Raw genomic sequence first — 14,462 nt, 5'->3', positions numbered from 1 at the left:
CACTGTTCTAAGCGCTGGGGAGGTGATCAGGTTGTCCCACGTGGGGCTCACAGTCTTCATCGCCCTACCCCGCATCCCCACATCTTCCCGTACCCTCCTCGTGGTGGAGAGAGAGAGAGAAGGAGGGCCACCTGTACCTGAACAGAGTCTATTTGGGAGATTGCCTCCAACCTGAATTTCTGGGCTCCCCTGGAGCTCGACGGACTCTCTCCTCAGCTCCCTACCTCAACACTCAGTCAATAATAATAATACTAAAATGCTGGTGGCATTTGTGAAGCCTTTACTATGTGCTGAGCACTGTTCTAAGCACTGGGGAGGATACAAGGTGATCAGGTTGTCCCACAGGGGGCTCACAGTCTTCATCCCCCTACCCTGCATCCCCCTCCTCGTGGTGGAGAGAGAAAGGAGGGCCACCTGTACCTGAACAGAGTCTAAGTATTTGGGAGATTGCCTCCAATCTGAATTTCTGGGCTCTGCTGGAGTTCGACGGCCTCTCCTCAGCTCTCTACCTCAACACTCAGTCAATAATAATAATGATGATGGCATTTGTTAAGCCCTTACTATGTGCTGAGCACTATTCTAAGCACTGGGGAGGATACAGTGTGATCAGATTGTCCCACGGGGGGCTCACAGTCTTCATCCCGCTACCCCGCATCCCCCCCAGCTTCCTGCGCCCTCCCTGTGGTGGAGAGAGAGGAGGGCCACCTGTACCTCAACAGAGTCTAAGTATTTGGGAGATTGCCTCCAATCTGAATTTCTGGTCTCCCTTGGAGCTCAACGGACTCTCTCCTCAGCTCTCTACCTCAATACTCAGTCAATAATAATAATAATAATGGCGATGGCATTTGTGAAGCCTTTACTATGTACTGAGCACTGTTCTAAATGCTGGGGAGGATACAAGGTGATCAGGTTGTCCCACAGTGGGCTCACAGTCTTCATCCCCCTACCCTGCATCCCCCCAGCTTCCCGTGCCCTCCTCATGGTAGAGAGAGAGGAGGGCCACTGGTACCTGAATAAGATCCAGTTATTTGGGAGATTGCCTCCAATCGGAATTTCTGGGCTCCCCTGGAGCTCAACAGACTCTCTCCTCAACTCTCTACCTCAACACTCAAAATAATAATAATGGCATTTGTTAAGCCCTTACTATGTGTCGAGCACCGTTCCAAGCGCTGGGGTAGATACAAGGTAATCAGGTTGTCCCATGTGGGGCTCAGTCTTAATCCCCATTTTACAGATGAGGTAACTGAGGCACAGAGACGTGAAGTGACTTGCCCAAAGTCACACAGTTGATATGTGGCGGAGTTCATTCATTCATTCAATCGTATTTATTGAACGCTTACTGTGTGCAGAGCACTGTACTAAGCACTTGGGAAGTCCAAGTTGGCAACATATAGAGACAGTCCCTACCCTACCCAACAGCGGGCTCACGGTCTAGAAGGGGGAGACAGACAACAAAACAAAACATATTAACAAAATAAAATAAATAGAATAAATATGTACAAATAAAATAAATAAATAAATAGAGTAATAAATACGTACAAACATATATATATATATATATATATATACAGGTGCTCTGGTGGGGAAGGAGGTAAGGCGGGGGGATGGGGAGGAGGGGGAGAGGAAGGAGAGGGAGAGGAAGGAGGGGGCTCAGTGTGGGAAGGCCTCCTGGAGGAGGTGAGCTTTCAGTAGGGCTTTGAAGGGAGGAAGAGAGCTAGCTTGGCAGATGTGCGGAGGGAGGGCATTCCAGGCCAGGGGAAGGACGTGGGCCGGGGGTTGACGGCGGGATTAGAACCCATGACCTCAGACTCCCAAGCCCAGACTATTTCCACTAAGCCATGCTGCTTCTCACAATCAGTCGGTGGTATTTGCTGAGAGCTTACCATGTGCAGAGCACTAATGCTAAGCCCTTGGAGGGGAACAGTACAACAGAGTCGGTAGGACATTCCCCTTAGGCCCCTTTGTAAGGTGCGACATACCCAACATTCCCCTTTCCCATCCTTTGCCTTCTGTCCCCAGCACCCCAGCAAAACTAGCCAGGTCCCAGGTGGGGCAGGGAAGCAACAGCGCATCACACTGAATGTTGAGTGAAGCTGACCAATTAGCTAACAAATCCTACATCATTAACTCCAGGCTGAACTGTTCTGTCCAACTGCTCCGTTTTGCAGATGAGGAAACTGAGGCACCAAGAAGTTAGGTGACTTGCCCAAGACCACACAGCAGGCAAGTGGCGGAGCTATCCATAAGCCTATGCTCTGTTTAGGCCAGGTCTATTCTCAGGAAGAGGGCAATCAGCCCTTCCCTAAGGCTTTTTGAGGAGAGCATGGGCTTCGTCAGAGGTCCTGAGTTTTAATCCCAGCTCTGCCACTTGTCTGCTGTGTGACCTGGGACAAGCCACTTAACTTCTCTGGGCCTCAATTACCTCATCTGTAAAATGGGGGTGAAGACTGTGAGCCCCACGTGGGGTAACCTGATTACCTTGTATCTACCCCAGCACTTAGAACACTGCTTGGCACATAGTAAGAGCTTGACAAATACCATCATCATCCCCATTGTTGATGTTTAGGGGCAATTCTCCCCAAGGTTTATGCTCAGTTTGCTTACACAGTTCTCCCTCAACACCTGTTTTCACACCTTAATTAGAGAGCTTTCTCTAGACTGTAATTTCCTTATGGAAAGGGAACGGGTCTGCTAATTCTGTTGCACTGTGCTCCCCCAAGCATTTAGTACAGTGCCTGTACATAATCATCATCATCAATTGTATTTATTGAGCACTTACTGTGTGCAGAGCACTGCACTAAGCGCTTGGGAAGTACAAGTTGGCAACATATAGAGACAGTCCCTACCCAACAGAGGGCTCACAGTCTAATAAGCTCTCAATAAATACCATTGATTGATTTATTTTTTTTTCCCAGCCAGTTGGGATGCAGTGTGATCTGGGGTTGGACAGAAGTCTTGCTTAAGTTCTACAGATCCGGAAATCAGGGGATCTGGGTTCTAATTCCCGATCCTCTATCTCCCGGCTGTGTGATCTTTGACAGGTCACCTAACTTCTGTATATCTCTCGATTTCCTCCTTTGTAAAATGGGTGCTAAATATCCGTTCACCCTCCCCCTTCGGTTGTGAGCCCCATGTGGGATAGGGAATGAGCCCAACCTGGGGAACTTATATCTCTCCCAGGGTTTAATTCAATGCTGTGCTTAATAGAAGTAGTAATATCTATAATACACTTACTGTGTGCAAAGCATTCATTCATTCATTCATTTAATCATATTTATTGAGCACTTACTGTGTGCAGAGCACTGTACTAAACGCTTGGGAAGTACAAGTTGGCAACACATAGGGACGGCCCCTACCCAACAGTGGGCTCAGAGTCTAGAAAGGGGAAGGGGGAGCATTCTATTAAGCACTGGGAAAATATACAGAGGTGGGAATTATCAAGGTCCCTGGTCCTCAAGTTTCTCTAAATCTGAGAATATAAACCAGGTGAGGGAACTAGCGACAGACACATAAGGAAGGATGAAACAATAAAATGCTAAAAAAGCATAAAGGACCAGGACTAATACACAAAATAAAATAAAAAAATCAGTAGGGTGCTGTGGCTAGGGGAGAATAATTTCAGGCCCCTCGTTATTCAGAGTCTCAGGCAGACCTGTAGCCACAACAACTGCTACAACAGCCACTAGTCTTCCCAAAGCTTAGTGGTGGCCTCAAGCTGCAGTTGCTTTTCTCTTTCCCACCAGATTGGTGCAGAACAGGAAGAGGTGAAATCTCCTCAATGAAACGGAGAAAGCAACTTAATAAATGCTATAATTATTAGTATTACTACAGAGCTCCGTAAGAGAGCAGCCCCTGGATTATAGGAGAGTTAGGTATATGTGCTCATGCAGACAGTAAGCGCTAAATGCATGCAATTGAATGAATGAATGTTTTGGCCCCATTAGATGACCAACCAGAGAAGGTATCATTAGAGATTTTCTGTGATGCATCTCTCACTGCTCAATCTTTTTGGCAATCAGTCCCTTTCTATTCCCTCTGAGTGGCTCTGGTCCTCATCCTTTAGATTTTGACACTGCTCCACTGGAGAGCGGAGGCTGAATTTTTTACATGGTATGGTAGAACATCTCACACCTACCTGCACTTCGTTAGACTTGGATTCTCTCCTCCCCGGTACAAGCCAGAGGGGAAAAGCCCATGCCCTTCCTTGGCACGAAAAGAAGATATCCCACTTTGCATACCTCCCTTCTAAGATTCTTTTCACATCAGCCCCTTTGCCAGGATGAAGAGAGGAAGAGCCCAGAGGCCAAAAACAGCTTGTGTCCTGGCAACAGGCCTAACATCTTCCATCCTGGACTGAGACAGGGGGAATATAGAGAGGATGACAAATTGAGCTAGAGAACTAACACCAGTGAGGGCAGAGAGGAACTACAGAGAGACCCAACAGGAGGTTAGGAAGGACTTGCAGAAATTAGGAACATGGCTATGAGAAGGAAAAATGCAATGGCATTTGGGTAAATGCAGATAATATGCCCCGGGAGAAGAGTTAACATCTGTTCTTACTCTATTTACATCGGTCTGTCTGCCATTTACTTAAGGTGTCTATTCCTGTAGTTTCTAAAACACAGCTGTTCGTTCATTCATTCATTCAATCGTATTTATTGAGCGCTTACTGTGTGCAGAGCACTGTACTAAGTGCTTAAGCTCAGGAAAGAGCAAACACGACTTAGGCCAAGGAAGAGAGATGAGACTTTCTCCATTCCCTTCTAGTTTAAGGATTATAACCTAGATAAGGTAAAGGGCCACGTGTCACGTGGGAGAAAATATCCAGAGGAATCCTCTGATAAATCCAGACATAATCTGGATTTTATCTAATCTTTCCATGGACCATCTGAAAATATGAGGAATTGGGATAATAATAATAATAATGGTGGCATTTATTAAGCACTTACTATGTGCCAAGCACTGTTCTAAGTGCTGGGGAGGTTACAAGGTGATCAGGTTGTCCCATGTAGGGCTCACAGTCTTAATCCCCATTTTACAGATGAGGCAACTGAGCCACAGAGAAGTGACGTGACTTGCCCAAAGTCACACAGCTGACAATTGGCGGAGCTGGAATTGGAACCCATGATCTCTGACTCCAAAACCCGGGCTCTTTCCATTGATCCACGCTGCGGCTTCCTGGGCTGTTAATGGAATCGGGGGGAGCTGGAATAATGAAAGTTTGGGGACCTTAACGGGGACCCAGAAATCATTTGAGAAAATGATTGGCCTATACACTTCTGTAGCCAAGCTTACAAAGCTAGGGGCAACCAGAAGCCCACCCACCCCAGCAGCCAACAGTCCATAGTCTCTGCACGTACAGAACATCATCATCATCATCATCATCATCATCAATTGTATTTATTGAGCGCTTACTGTGTACAGAGCACTGTACTAAGCGCTTGGGAAGTACAAGTTGGCAACATATAGAGACAGTCCCTACCCAGCAGTGGGCTCACAGTCTAAAAGGGGGGAGACAGAGAACAAAACCAAACATACTAACAAAATAAAATAAATAGAATAGATATGTACAAGTAAAATAAATAAATAAATAGCGTAATAAATATGTACAAACATAGATACATATATACATCTTCCTAACCCTCTTACCCACCCCTGGCCAGGGCTGCCCTTGGCTATGAAGTGAAGGCCCCTAAACAGCAATCAATCAATCAATCATATTTATTGAGCACTTACTATGTGCAGAGCACTGTACTAAGCGCTTGGGAAGTACAAATTGGCAACATCTAGAGACAGTCCCTACCCAACAGTGGGCTCACAGTCTAAAAGCAGTCCAGTCTCCCTGCCTTGTGAAGTACAGACTTGTTCTTCTAAATACCTGACTCAGGAATAAGTCTTTGAAGAACATAAGTGTCCCAGGCCTGGTGTCATAGTAGGAGGAGTTGTAATAGAAGGAGGAGAAGGAGGAGTAGCAGTAGTAATGGTAGTACTAATCAATCCATTATATTTACTGAGTGCTTACTTTGTGCGGAACACTGTAGTAAGTGCTTGGGGGAGTACTAGTAATAGTAGCAGTAGTGCTAATAATAATAGTAACAGTACAGTAGCAGCAGCAAGATTTATAAAAGTCCACAATTGGTGCAGTACACCATACAAGGCACTGAGTAGACATCTTCTAGACTGTAAGCCCGCTGTTGGGTAGGGACCGTCTCTATATGTTGCCAACTTGGACTTCCCAAGCGCTTAGTACAGTGCTGTGCACACAGTAAGCACTCAATAAATACGATTGAATGAATGAATGAAAATAAATAGAAGTAAAGCTAGATGCACATCATTAACAAAATAAATAGAATAGTAAATATGTACAGGTAAAATAGAGTAATAAATATCTCTATTTATGATCCCTGCCCTCAAGGAGCTTATGGTATAGCCCACAAAATTGTAATTTCCTTGAGGGCAGGGATCAGGTCTACCAGAGGATGTGGGTTCTAATCCCGGCTCTCCCACTTGTCTGCTGTGTGACCTTAGGCAAGTCACTTCAGTTCTCTGTGCCACAGTTCCTTCATCTCTAAAATGGGGATTAAGACTGTGAGCCCCACGTGGGGCAATCTGATTACCTTGTATCTACCCCAGTGCTTAGAACAGTGCTTGACACATAGTAAGCGCTTAACAAATACCAAGAAGCAGTGTGGCGCAGTGGAAAGTGCCTGGGCTTGGGAGTCAGAGGTCATGGGTTCAAATTCCTGCTCAGCCGCTTGTCAGCTGTGTGACTTTGGGCGAGTCACTTCACTTCTCTGAGCCTCAGTTACTTCATCTGTAAAATGGGGATCAAGACTGTGAGCCCCACGTGGCACAACCTGATCACCTTGTTTCCTCCCCAGTGCTTAGAATAGTGCTTTGCACATAGTAAGCGCTTAACAAATGCCATCATTATTATTGTTATCATCATTATTACCAACTCATTTGTATTATACTCTCCCAAGTGCTTAGTACAGTGTTCTGTACATAGAAATGCTCTAGAAAAAAACATTGATTAATTGTTGCTCTTTCTGAATCAGACTGGGGGCTTATATCTCCCAATAATTTCTCCTATAAAGTAAACTCTTGAGCAAGATGCAGATCTGCTCAAAAATGGGCTTTTTGGACCATTCTCATCTGGATCAGACCTCCTGAACCCATCCTGGTCCCAACCTGAGTCCCCGAAGCTGTCTTCAGATTGATGGTCTTCTGCTGGGTCATGCCATAGAGCCCCAGTCAATAATAGTAGGGCTAATGGTATTTATTGAGCACCTATTGAGTAGGATGCTTGTCCTAAGTCCTTGGGAAAGTACATATTCCCTGTCCACAAGGAGCTTGCATTCTAACAGAGGAGGCAGACATAACCACCACGTCTCCGTATCCTCAGGGTTTCCAGAGCCATGAGGGGATGGAGTGAGCAGAATCCTGGAAATATTCAGCCAAAGGGAGTATCCAACCAGGGATCTAATGGTGCTGACCTCCTTCTCCTCCCCACAGCACTTGTATATACATTTCTACAGATTTATTACTCTATTTTACTTGTACATATTTACCATTATATTAATTTTGTTAATGATGTGCATATAGCTTTAATTCTATTTGTTCTGATGATTTTGACACCCGTCTACATGTTTTGTTTTGTTGTCTGTCTCCCCCTTCTAGACTGTGAGCCTGCTATTGGATTGGGACTATCTCTGTTGCCAACTTGTACTTCCCAAGCCCTTAGTACAGTGCTCTGCACACAGTAAGAGCTCAATAAATATGATTGAATGAATGAATGATTGGCAGGAGAAATACTGCCAAGGCTTTTGCAGACCAGTAGAAGATGAGAGAGAGCGTACATTCCCTTTGTGGCCTGAGAGCTAATGCTCTCCCTAAAGTGCATAATACTTAGGGTTTTAGCCAGAGCCTTGGGACATTTGGGCTCAATACATTTTGGAAATTGGAAAGTAATCAAAACTTTGCAAAAGGAGTTAAGAATTAAATCCAATTGCCCTAAGACTTTTGGACAATTTAATTGTGCACCCATCTGGCCAGGCATTCTAGAGTGTTAAGGGAAACAGTCAAAAGGCAGACTGGAACACTTAGAATTTAGCTTGCAAAGTCAGGGAGAACTGGGGAGGTAGCGGAAGATTGAGAAAATATGATACCAAACGTTTAAAAAAAAAGGAGAAATGTGATCCTGGAAATTAGCATCTGGTAAGTATAATGTGAATTCTTAGCAGAATAATAGAACAAATGTTAAAAGAAAAACTATAAACATCTACAGGAAAATAGAACCATGGGCAATAAACAGAGGAGTGTTTTTTTTCTCTGATGGATAGTGTTATTAAATTAGTGGATAAGGAAATGTAATGATGCGGGGGTCTCACAAAATTTTACTTGCAAAGTTAACTCAGATTAGCCCAGTTAAGCAATGATCACGTGGATTGATTTAAGGATTATAACCTAAGATAATAGTAAAAGGGCTATGTGTCATGTTGGGAGAAACTATCCAGAGGAATCCTAGGGGGATCAGAGATAATCTGGATTTTATCTAACGTTGCCATGGACCATCTGAAAACCTGAATAATTGGCATGTTAATGGAATCCATACATGATATTCTGGGGGCTTCCCGGGGGGCTGGAATAATGAAAGTTTGAAGACCTTAATGGGGATCCTGAAATCATGCAAGAAAATGACTGGCCCATAGTAAGTGCTTAACAAATACCACTATTATTAACACAGCCAAGTTGGCAAAAGGGGCAGAGTGAGATTCAATTTATAAAATCAAATTGATGCTATTCATTCGGAAAAACTAATGAGAAATTGCAACATTTGGGAAAGCAGGAACTTTGGGAAGAGGCCACACTCTGAAAGCGGTCAGCGGAATCGTTAGAGGTTACGCTAGGGGGTGGGAGACTAGATGGGCATTGCTGTTAGTTTCCTACAAAATATGAGGATCATAATTCCAGATGGACAGAACACTCCCTCGTCTTCCTTAGAGCTCCAAGGCATCATCCCCAAACTGTTTAGTTTTCTTTGATCCTACTCCTCAGGGCCCCCAAAATGTCAGGTCATTGAAAGAAATAATGTGAAATAGAAAACCTTCCTTAAAAATAAGAGGATGAAATTAAGAGAATTAAAATGAGTTTCATCCTTAGGGTCGGGGTGGGTGGAGTGACCATGAAAAGTGGGAGAGGAAATGAAGTGGGCTAGGGTCAGAAAAGGGTAAGACCAAACATGTAGTGGCTGATCTGTAAGTGATCCAGCACTTCTTAGTGAGCTCTCCTGGCTTGGTTGCCCAGGGGCCTTGCCACTACCCCTTTTGGGTTGCACAGGCTTGCCTTGAAGCTCCTAGGGTCATTTTTATAACTCACTTGGGTTGGGAATCAGAGAGTCAAGGCTGGGAGACGGCAGCTTGAAAAGAAGCTTTCCTCCTCATGTGACTTCTCTGGAAAAACCAGTGGAATCCCCCAAGCAAAATAGAGGGGTGGGGACCCACCTGTGGAGGGAGGGAGGAAGGGAGAAAGAGAGAGAGAGAAGGTGAGTACAAAGGGCCACAGGATGATGAGGAAAATTCCCCGTTCCCAGGAGGCTTAAATCAGTCAAGGGAGAAACCGCACCCCAAGATTTCTTTATTTCTACTTTGAGCTCCAGTGGAAAGTAGGAAGCCAATTCTATTCTCCTTCTTGCCATACTTGTCCTCAAACAACAATAGATCTGCAGGCCTGTGAGGTCCTGGCCCACTTAAACTAGAGGCAGTACTGGAAGCAATGAAGAATTTGAGAAAGCCTGATTTGCAAAAAAAAAAAAATGTTACTTGGGAAACTGGGCTGGAGTTTCAGCATTCAACTCAATGCTGGTTCAAGATTGAGCACCCAGAGGGCTCTTCATATGCCTGACTGGCCGACCAACCAGCAGACAAGGGACTTGCCAAATTAGCCTGAACAAATAAGAGCAAAAGGATTCATTGTCCCTCCGTATCCCTTCCACATTCCTCCTGTTGTTTTTTTCCCTTCTGCTTCTGCCCTTTTTCAGCTTCAGGACCTGACACCATCCTTTCAGCTTTCTTTCCTGTTTCCCAAAGAAGTGAGTCGACACATTGAATGCCTGTGGCTCTAGTTGAGTAGGATTTGATTACAAATAGGAATCAGATGCTTTCGCCTTACATCCCTGTAGCCTGGCGACCTCCTCCCCTCTTCCTCTTACCCTGTGATGCTAAAGTTGCCTTCTTTCCCAGCTGTGGGTTGGCAAGAAGAGTCAGACAATTAAACTAGGGAAATAAGAATCCAGGCCTAGATTTGCCCTTACCCTCCTGCTTCCAGTGCTGAATGCAGACTGTCAGTCACGAAGAATTGTGTGTGTATGTTTGTGTATGCTTAAGGAGGCAACTTGGGACAGGAGACTGGGTAACAGACTGATAAAATCAAGTCTATGAGTCAAACTCCATTCACAGCCCCTGGCCTTCAGTTTGGACTTAAGGACTTTGGGTCAATTTCCTCATTTGTGAAATGTTTCAGGTAGAGGTTGTGTTTCCATAGCAGACCCCTGAAACAGGCTGACTCAGGTTTCCCACCTCAGAGAAAATCCCTCCAATAACAAATGCAGAGCTAGACTATAGGTTAACTATACTGCTTATTAAATTCTTACTAGGTGCCAAGCTGTGCGCTAAGCGTCGGGGTAGATACACATCATCAAATAGGGTACAGTCCCTATCACATGTGGGGCTTACAGTCTAAGCGTTTAGGGAGAACAGGGAGCATCTCCATTTTATAGATGAGGAAACTGAGGCCCAGAGAGGTTAAGTGACTTGCCCAAGAAAATCTCGACATGTTCAAGACTGAGCTCCTTATCTTCTCTCCCAAACTCTGTCCTCTCCCTGACTTCCCCGTCACTGTGGATGGCACTACCATCCTTCCCTTCTCACAAGCCCGCAACCTTGGCACCATCCTTGACTCCGCTCTCTCATTCACCCCACACATCCAGTCTGTCTCACCTTCGCAACATCACCAAGATCTGCCCTTTCCTCCCCATCCAAACCGCTACCTTGTTGGTACAATCTCTAATCATATTCTGACGGGATTACTGCATCAGCCTCCTTTCTGATCTCCCATCCTCCTGTCTCTCCCCGCTTCAGTCTACACTTCACTCTCTGCTGCCCAGGTTATCTTTCTACAGTAACGCACTGGGCATGTCATCCTCCTCCTCAAAAATCTCCAGTGGTTGCCTATCAACCTTCGCATGAAGCTAAAACTCCTCACTATTGACTTCAAAGTTCTCCATCACCTTGTCCCCTCCTACCTCACCTCTCTTCTCTCCTTCTCCAGCCCAGCCCGCACACTCTACTCCTCTGTCGCTAACCTCCTCAAGGTCTCATTCTCGCCTGTCCCACCGTCGACCCCCGGCCCACATCCTACCTCTGGCCTGGAATGCCCTCCCTCTTCACATCCACCAAACTAGCTCTCTTCCCCTGCTTCAAAACCATACTGAGAGCCCACCTCCTCCCGGAGGCCTTCTCAGACTGAGCCCTCCTTTTCCTCTGCTCCTCCTCCCCTCCCCATCACCCCTACTCCCTCCCTCCCTCTCTACCCCTTTCCCCACCCCACAGCACTTGTGTATATTTGCACATACTTATTATTCTATTTATTTTATTAATGATGTGTCTATATCTATAATTCTATTTATCTATTCTGATGCTATTGATGCCTGTCTACTTGTTTTGTTTAGTTGTGTGTCTCTCCCTTCTAGACTGTGAGCCTGTTGTTGGTTAGGGATTATCTCTATCTGTTGCCGAATTGTACTTTCCAAGAGCTTAGTACAGTGCTCTGCACCCAGTAAGCGCTCAGCAAATATGATTGAATGAGAATGAATGAATGAATGAAAACCGGAGTCTCTTGACTTCCTGTCCTGTGCTTTTTCTGCTACAAACAAAAGAAAGACAAGTCAGAAAATGCCAGGAGTAACTGAATGAATGAGTGTTTCTACCAGGCTGATGTAATAATGTTTACATTCATTCATTCATTCAATTGTATTTATTGAGCGCTTACTGTGTGTAGAGCACTATACTAAGTGCTTGGGAAGTACAAGGTGGCAACATATAGAAACGGTCCCTACCCAACAACGGACTCACAGTCTAGAAAGGGGAGATGGACAACGAAACAAAACATGTGGACAGGTGTCAAGTCATCAGAACAAATAGAATTAAAGGTAAATGCACATCATTAACAAGATAAATAGAATAGTAAATATGTACAAGTAAAATCAATAGAGTAATAAATCTGTACAAACATATATACAGGTGCTGTGGGGAGGGGAAGGAGGTAGGGCGGGGGGGATGAGCCCACTGTTGCGTAGGGACCGTCTCTATATGTTGCCAACTTGTACTTCCCAAGCACTTAGTACAGTGCTCTGCACACAGTAAGCGTTCAATAAATATGATTTAACGAATGATGGGGAGGAGGATAGGAAAAAGAGGGCTCAGTCTGGGAAGGCCTCTTGGAGGAGGTGAGCTCTCAGTAGGGCTTTGAAGGGAGGAAAAGAGCTAGCTTGGCAGGTGTGTGGAGGGAGGGCATTCCAGGCCAGGAATGCCCTATATTCTACAACTACAGAGGTTCCTCTGGAACAAGTGGCCTCCTCCTTGAGGGTCACTGACCTTTCAAAGAGTCATCATGTTGTGAAATAATCACCCAACTCTGTTTGTCCCCTTTCTAGGTCAGTGCAACTTAATGGCCAGCCCTTAGTGATGGTGGATGATGGAACTCTCCCAGATTTGAAACCCCGACCCCTCCGGGCTGGCCGGACATTGGTGATCCCGCCACTGACCATGGGCTTTTACGTGGTCAAAAACGTCAATGCCTTAGCCTGCCGGTATAGATAAGACCCTCCCACATGCCCACGCCACGGATGGACCTGCTGGACCTGATTTCACTCTTCAGACCCAACAATTATCCTTTTTTTGGATGGACAGCTTCCAGAGTAACCCACACTAGTCTTCGCTTCCAGATCCCACTGGAATCAGCATGGGCCTTGCTTCCCATCGAAAGGAATGCTTTTGACGGTCGGAAGGTCTTGTGCTCCCCTGGAATGAATATTGAAAGTATGTAAACACACGTGCATGTCTACATGTCTCTATGACCCCTGAAAACAGGCAGCCCTCATTCAGACCCAGGGGACTGGCTACCTGCAATATGATGGCACTCACTCAGCCCTCCCACCACGGTCCCCTGCTTCCTTCGGTGGTGGAGAAGCTGGAGGGATCAGAAGACAGGAAGGAATGGATTTAAAGCCCAACTCCAGTTCCACACTTTTCCTTTCCTCTTGTCTTCTGCTGTTGTCTGTGGTTTCTACCCGCTATTTCCCCCTAACCCAGTGGGAAGCAGATGGATGAATCAGATTGGAACCTGGAAATGGAAGCTTGAGAACTTTATTTTTTCGGCTGATATAATCACGTGTTTGTGCCTATGACTCAAATGCTGATGCCAATCAATTGCTCTTCCTCTGGGATTCGTGCTCTTCATCAAATGTAGCTAGTCAATCAAATGCCAGAACTTGTAAGAAATGTTCCGTTCCTCCCTCACTATAGATCTCCCTGGGGATGAAAGTTTCATTGCTCCTTGGCCACGCTTCGTGGTTGTCTTTAGAATCGAGTGTTTCTTGCTCACTGCTAGGAAAGGTTTTCCTAAGGATGCTGCTATAACTGGGAGGAGAGGAGAGGAGAAGAGGCAAGAAGAGGAAGTTTGACTTCATGTAATCTAAAATAAGTGAACTGCAAATGCATCCAACATCATTCTAGAAAAGGAAGATTAGAGATTAATAATAATGGTGGTATTTGTTAAGCGCTTACTATGTGCAAAGCACTGTTCTAAGCGCTGGGGGGCTACAAGGTGATCAGGTTGTCCCACTTGGGGCTCACAGTCTTAATCCCCATTTTACAGATGAGGTAACTGAGGCACAGGGAAGTTAAGTGGCTTGCTCAAGGTCACACAGCTGACAGGTGGCAGAGCCGGGATTCAAACCCAAAACCTCTGACTCTCAAGCCCTCGCTCTTTCCACTGAGCCACGACATAGTAACTACTTGGAGGGAGATGTGGGGATGATGGGGGAGACAGGGAGAGATTAAGAGAAGCGGGAAGAAAAGGAAAGTTTTGGAAACCAGAAAGGGTGCTGGGCAATGATCTGAACTTGACCAAATCAGCGTTTCCTCAATAAATCAATCAATTGTATTTATTGAGCGCTTACTGTGTGCAGAGCACTGTACTAAGCTCTTGGGAAGTACAAGTTGTCAACATAACATCCTCCAAACATTTAGAGTAAATCAAGACTCAAAGGAGATGAATTAAGATTTAAGAACTATTTTAATAAGACAAATGAATCCCTTATTGACTCAGAAAAGGCTGAATTAAGGAGATGATAATGGAAAACAAATAAGAAATTAGGTTATTTGCTGAGAAGGTTTCTTTCC

General features: G+C 45.2%; 1 protein-coding gene across 1 annotated transcript in view; it reads left to right on the top strand.

Moving 5' to 3' along the window:
• HPSE2 (heparanase 2 (inactive)) overlaps nt 1-13,004 on the top strand; it is a 709,452-nt gene extending 696,448 nt beyond the window's left edge. Inside the window, exon 12 of the mRNA XM_038744163.1 lies at nt 12,713-13,004. Within this exon, the coding sequence (XP_038600091.1) occupies nt 12,713-12,878 (166 nt within the window). The 3' untranslated portion in view covers nt 12,879-13,004. The remainder of the gene's footprint in view (nt 1-12,712) is intronic.
• The last annotated feature ends 1,458 nt before the right edge of the window (nt 13,005-14,462 follow it).

The sequence above is a fragment of the Tachyglossus aculeatus genome, chromosome 3 (genome assembly GCF_015852505.1).
Source record: "Tachyglossus aculeatus isolate mTacAcu1 chromosome 3, mTacAcu1.pri, whole genome shotgun sequence".
Taxonomy (NCBI): Eukaryota; Metazoa; Chordata; class Mammalia; order Monotremata; family Tachyglossidae; genus Tachyglossus; species Tachyglossus aculeatus.
Note: the sequence above shows the minus strand (reverse complement) of the source record. Positions and strands in the feature narration are given on the sequence as shown.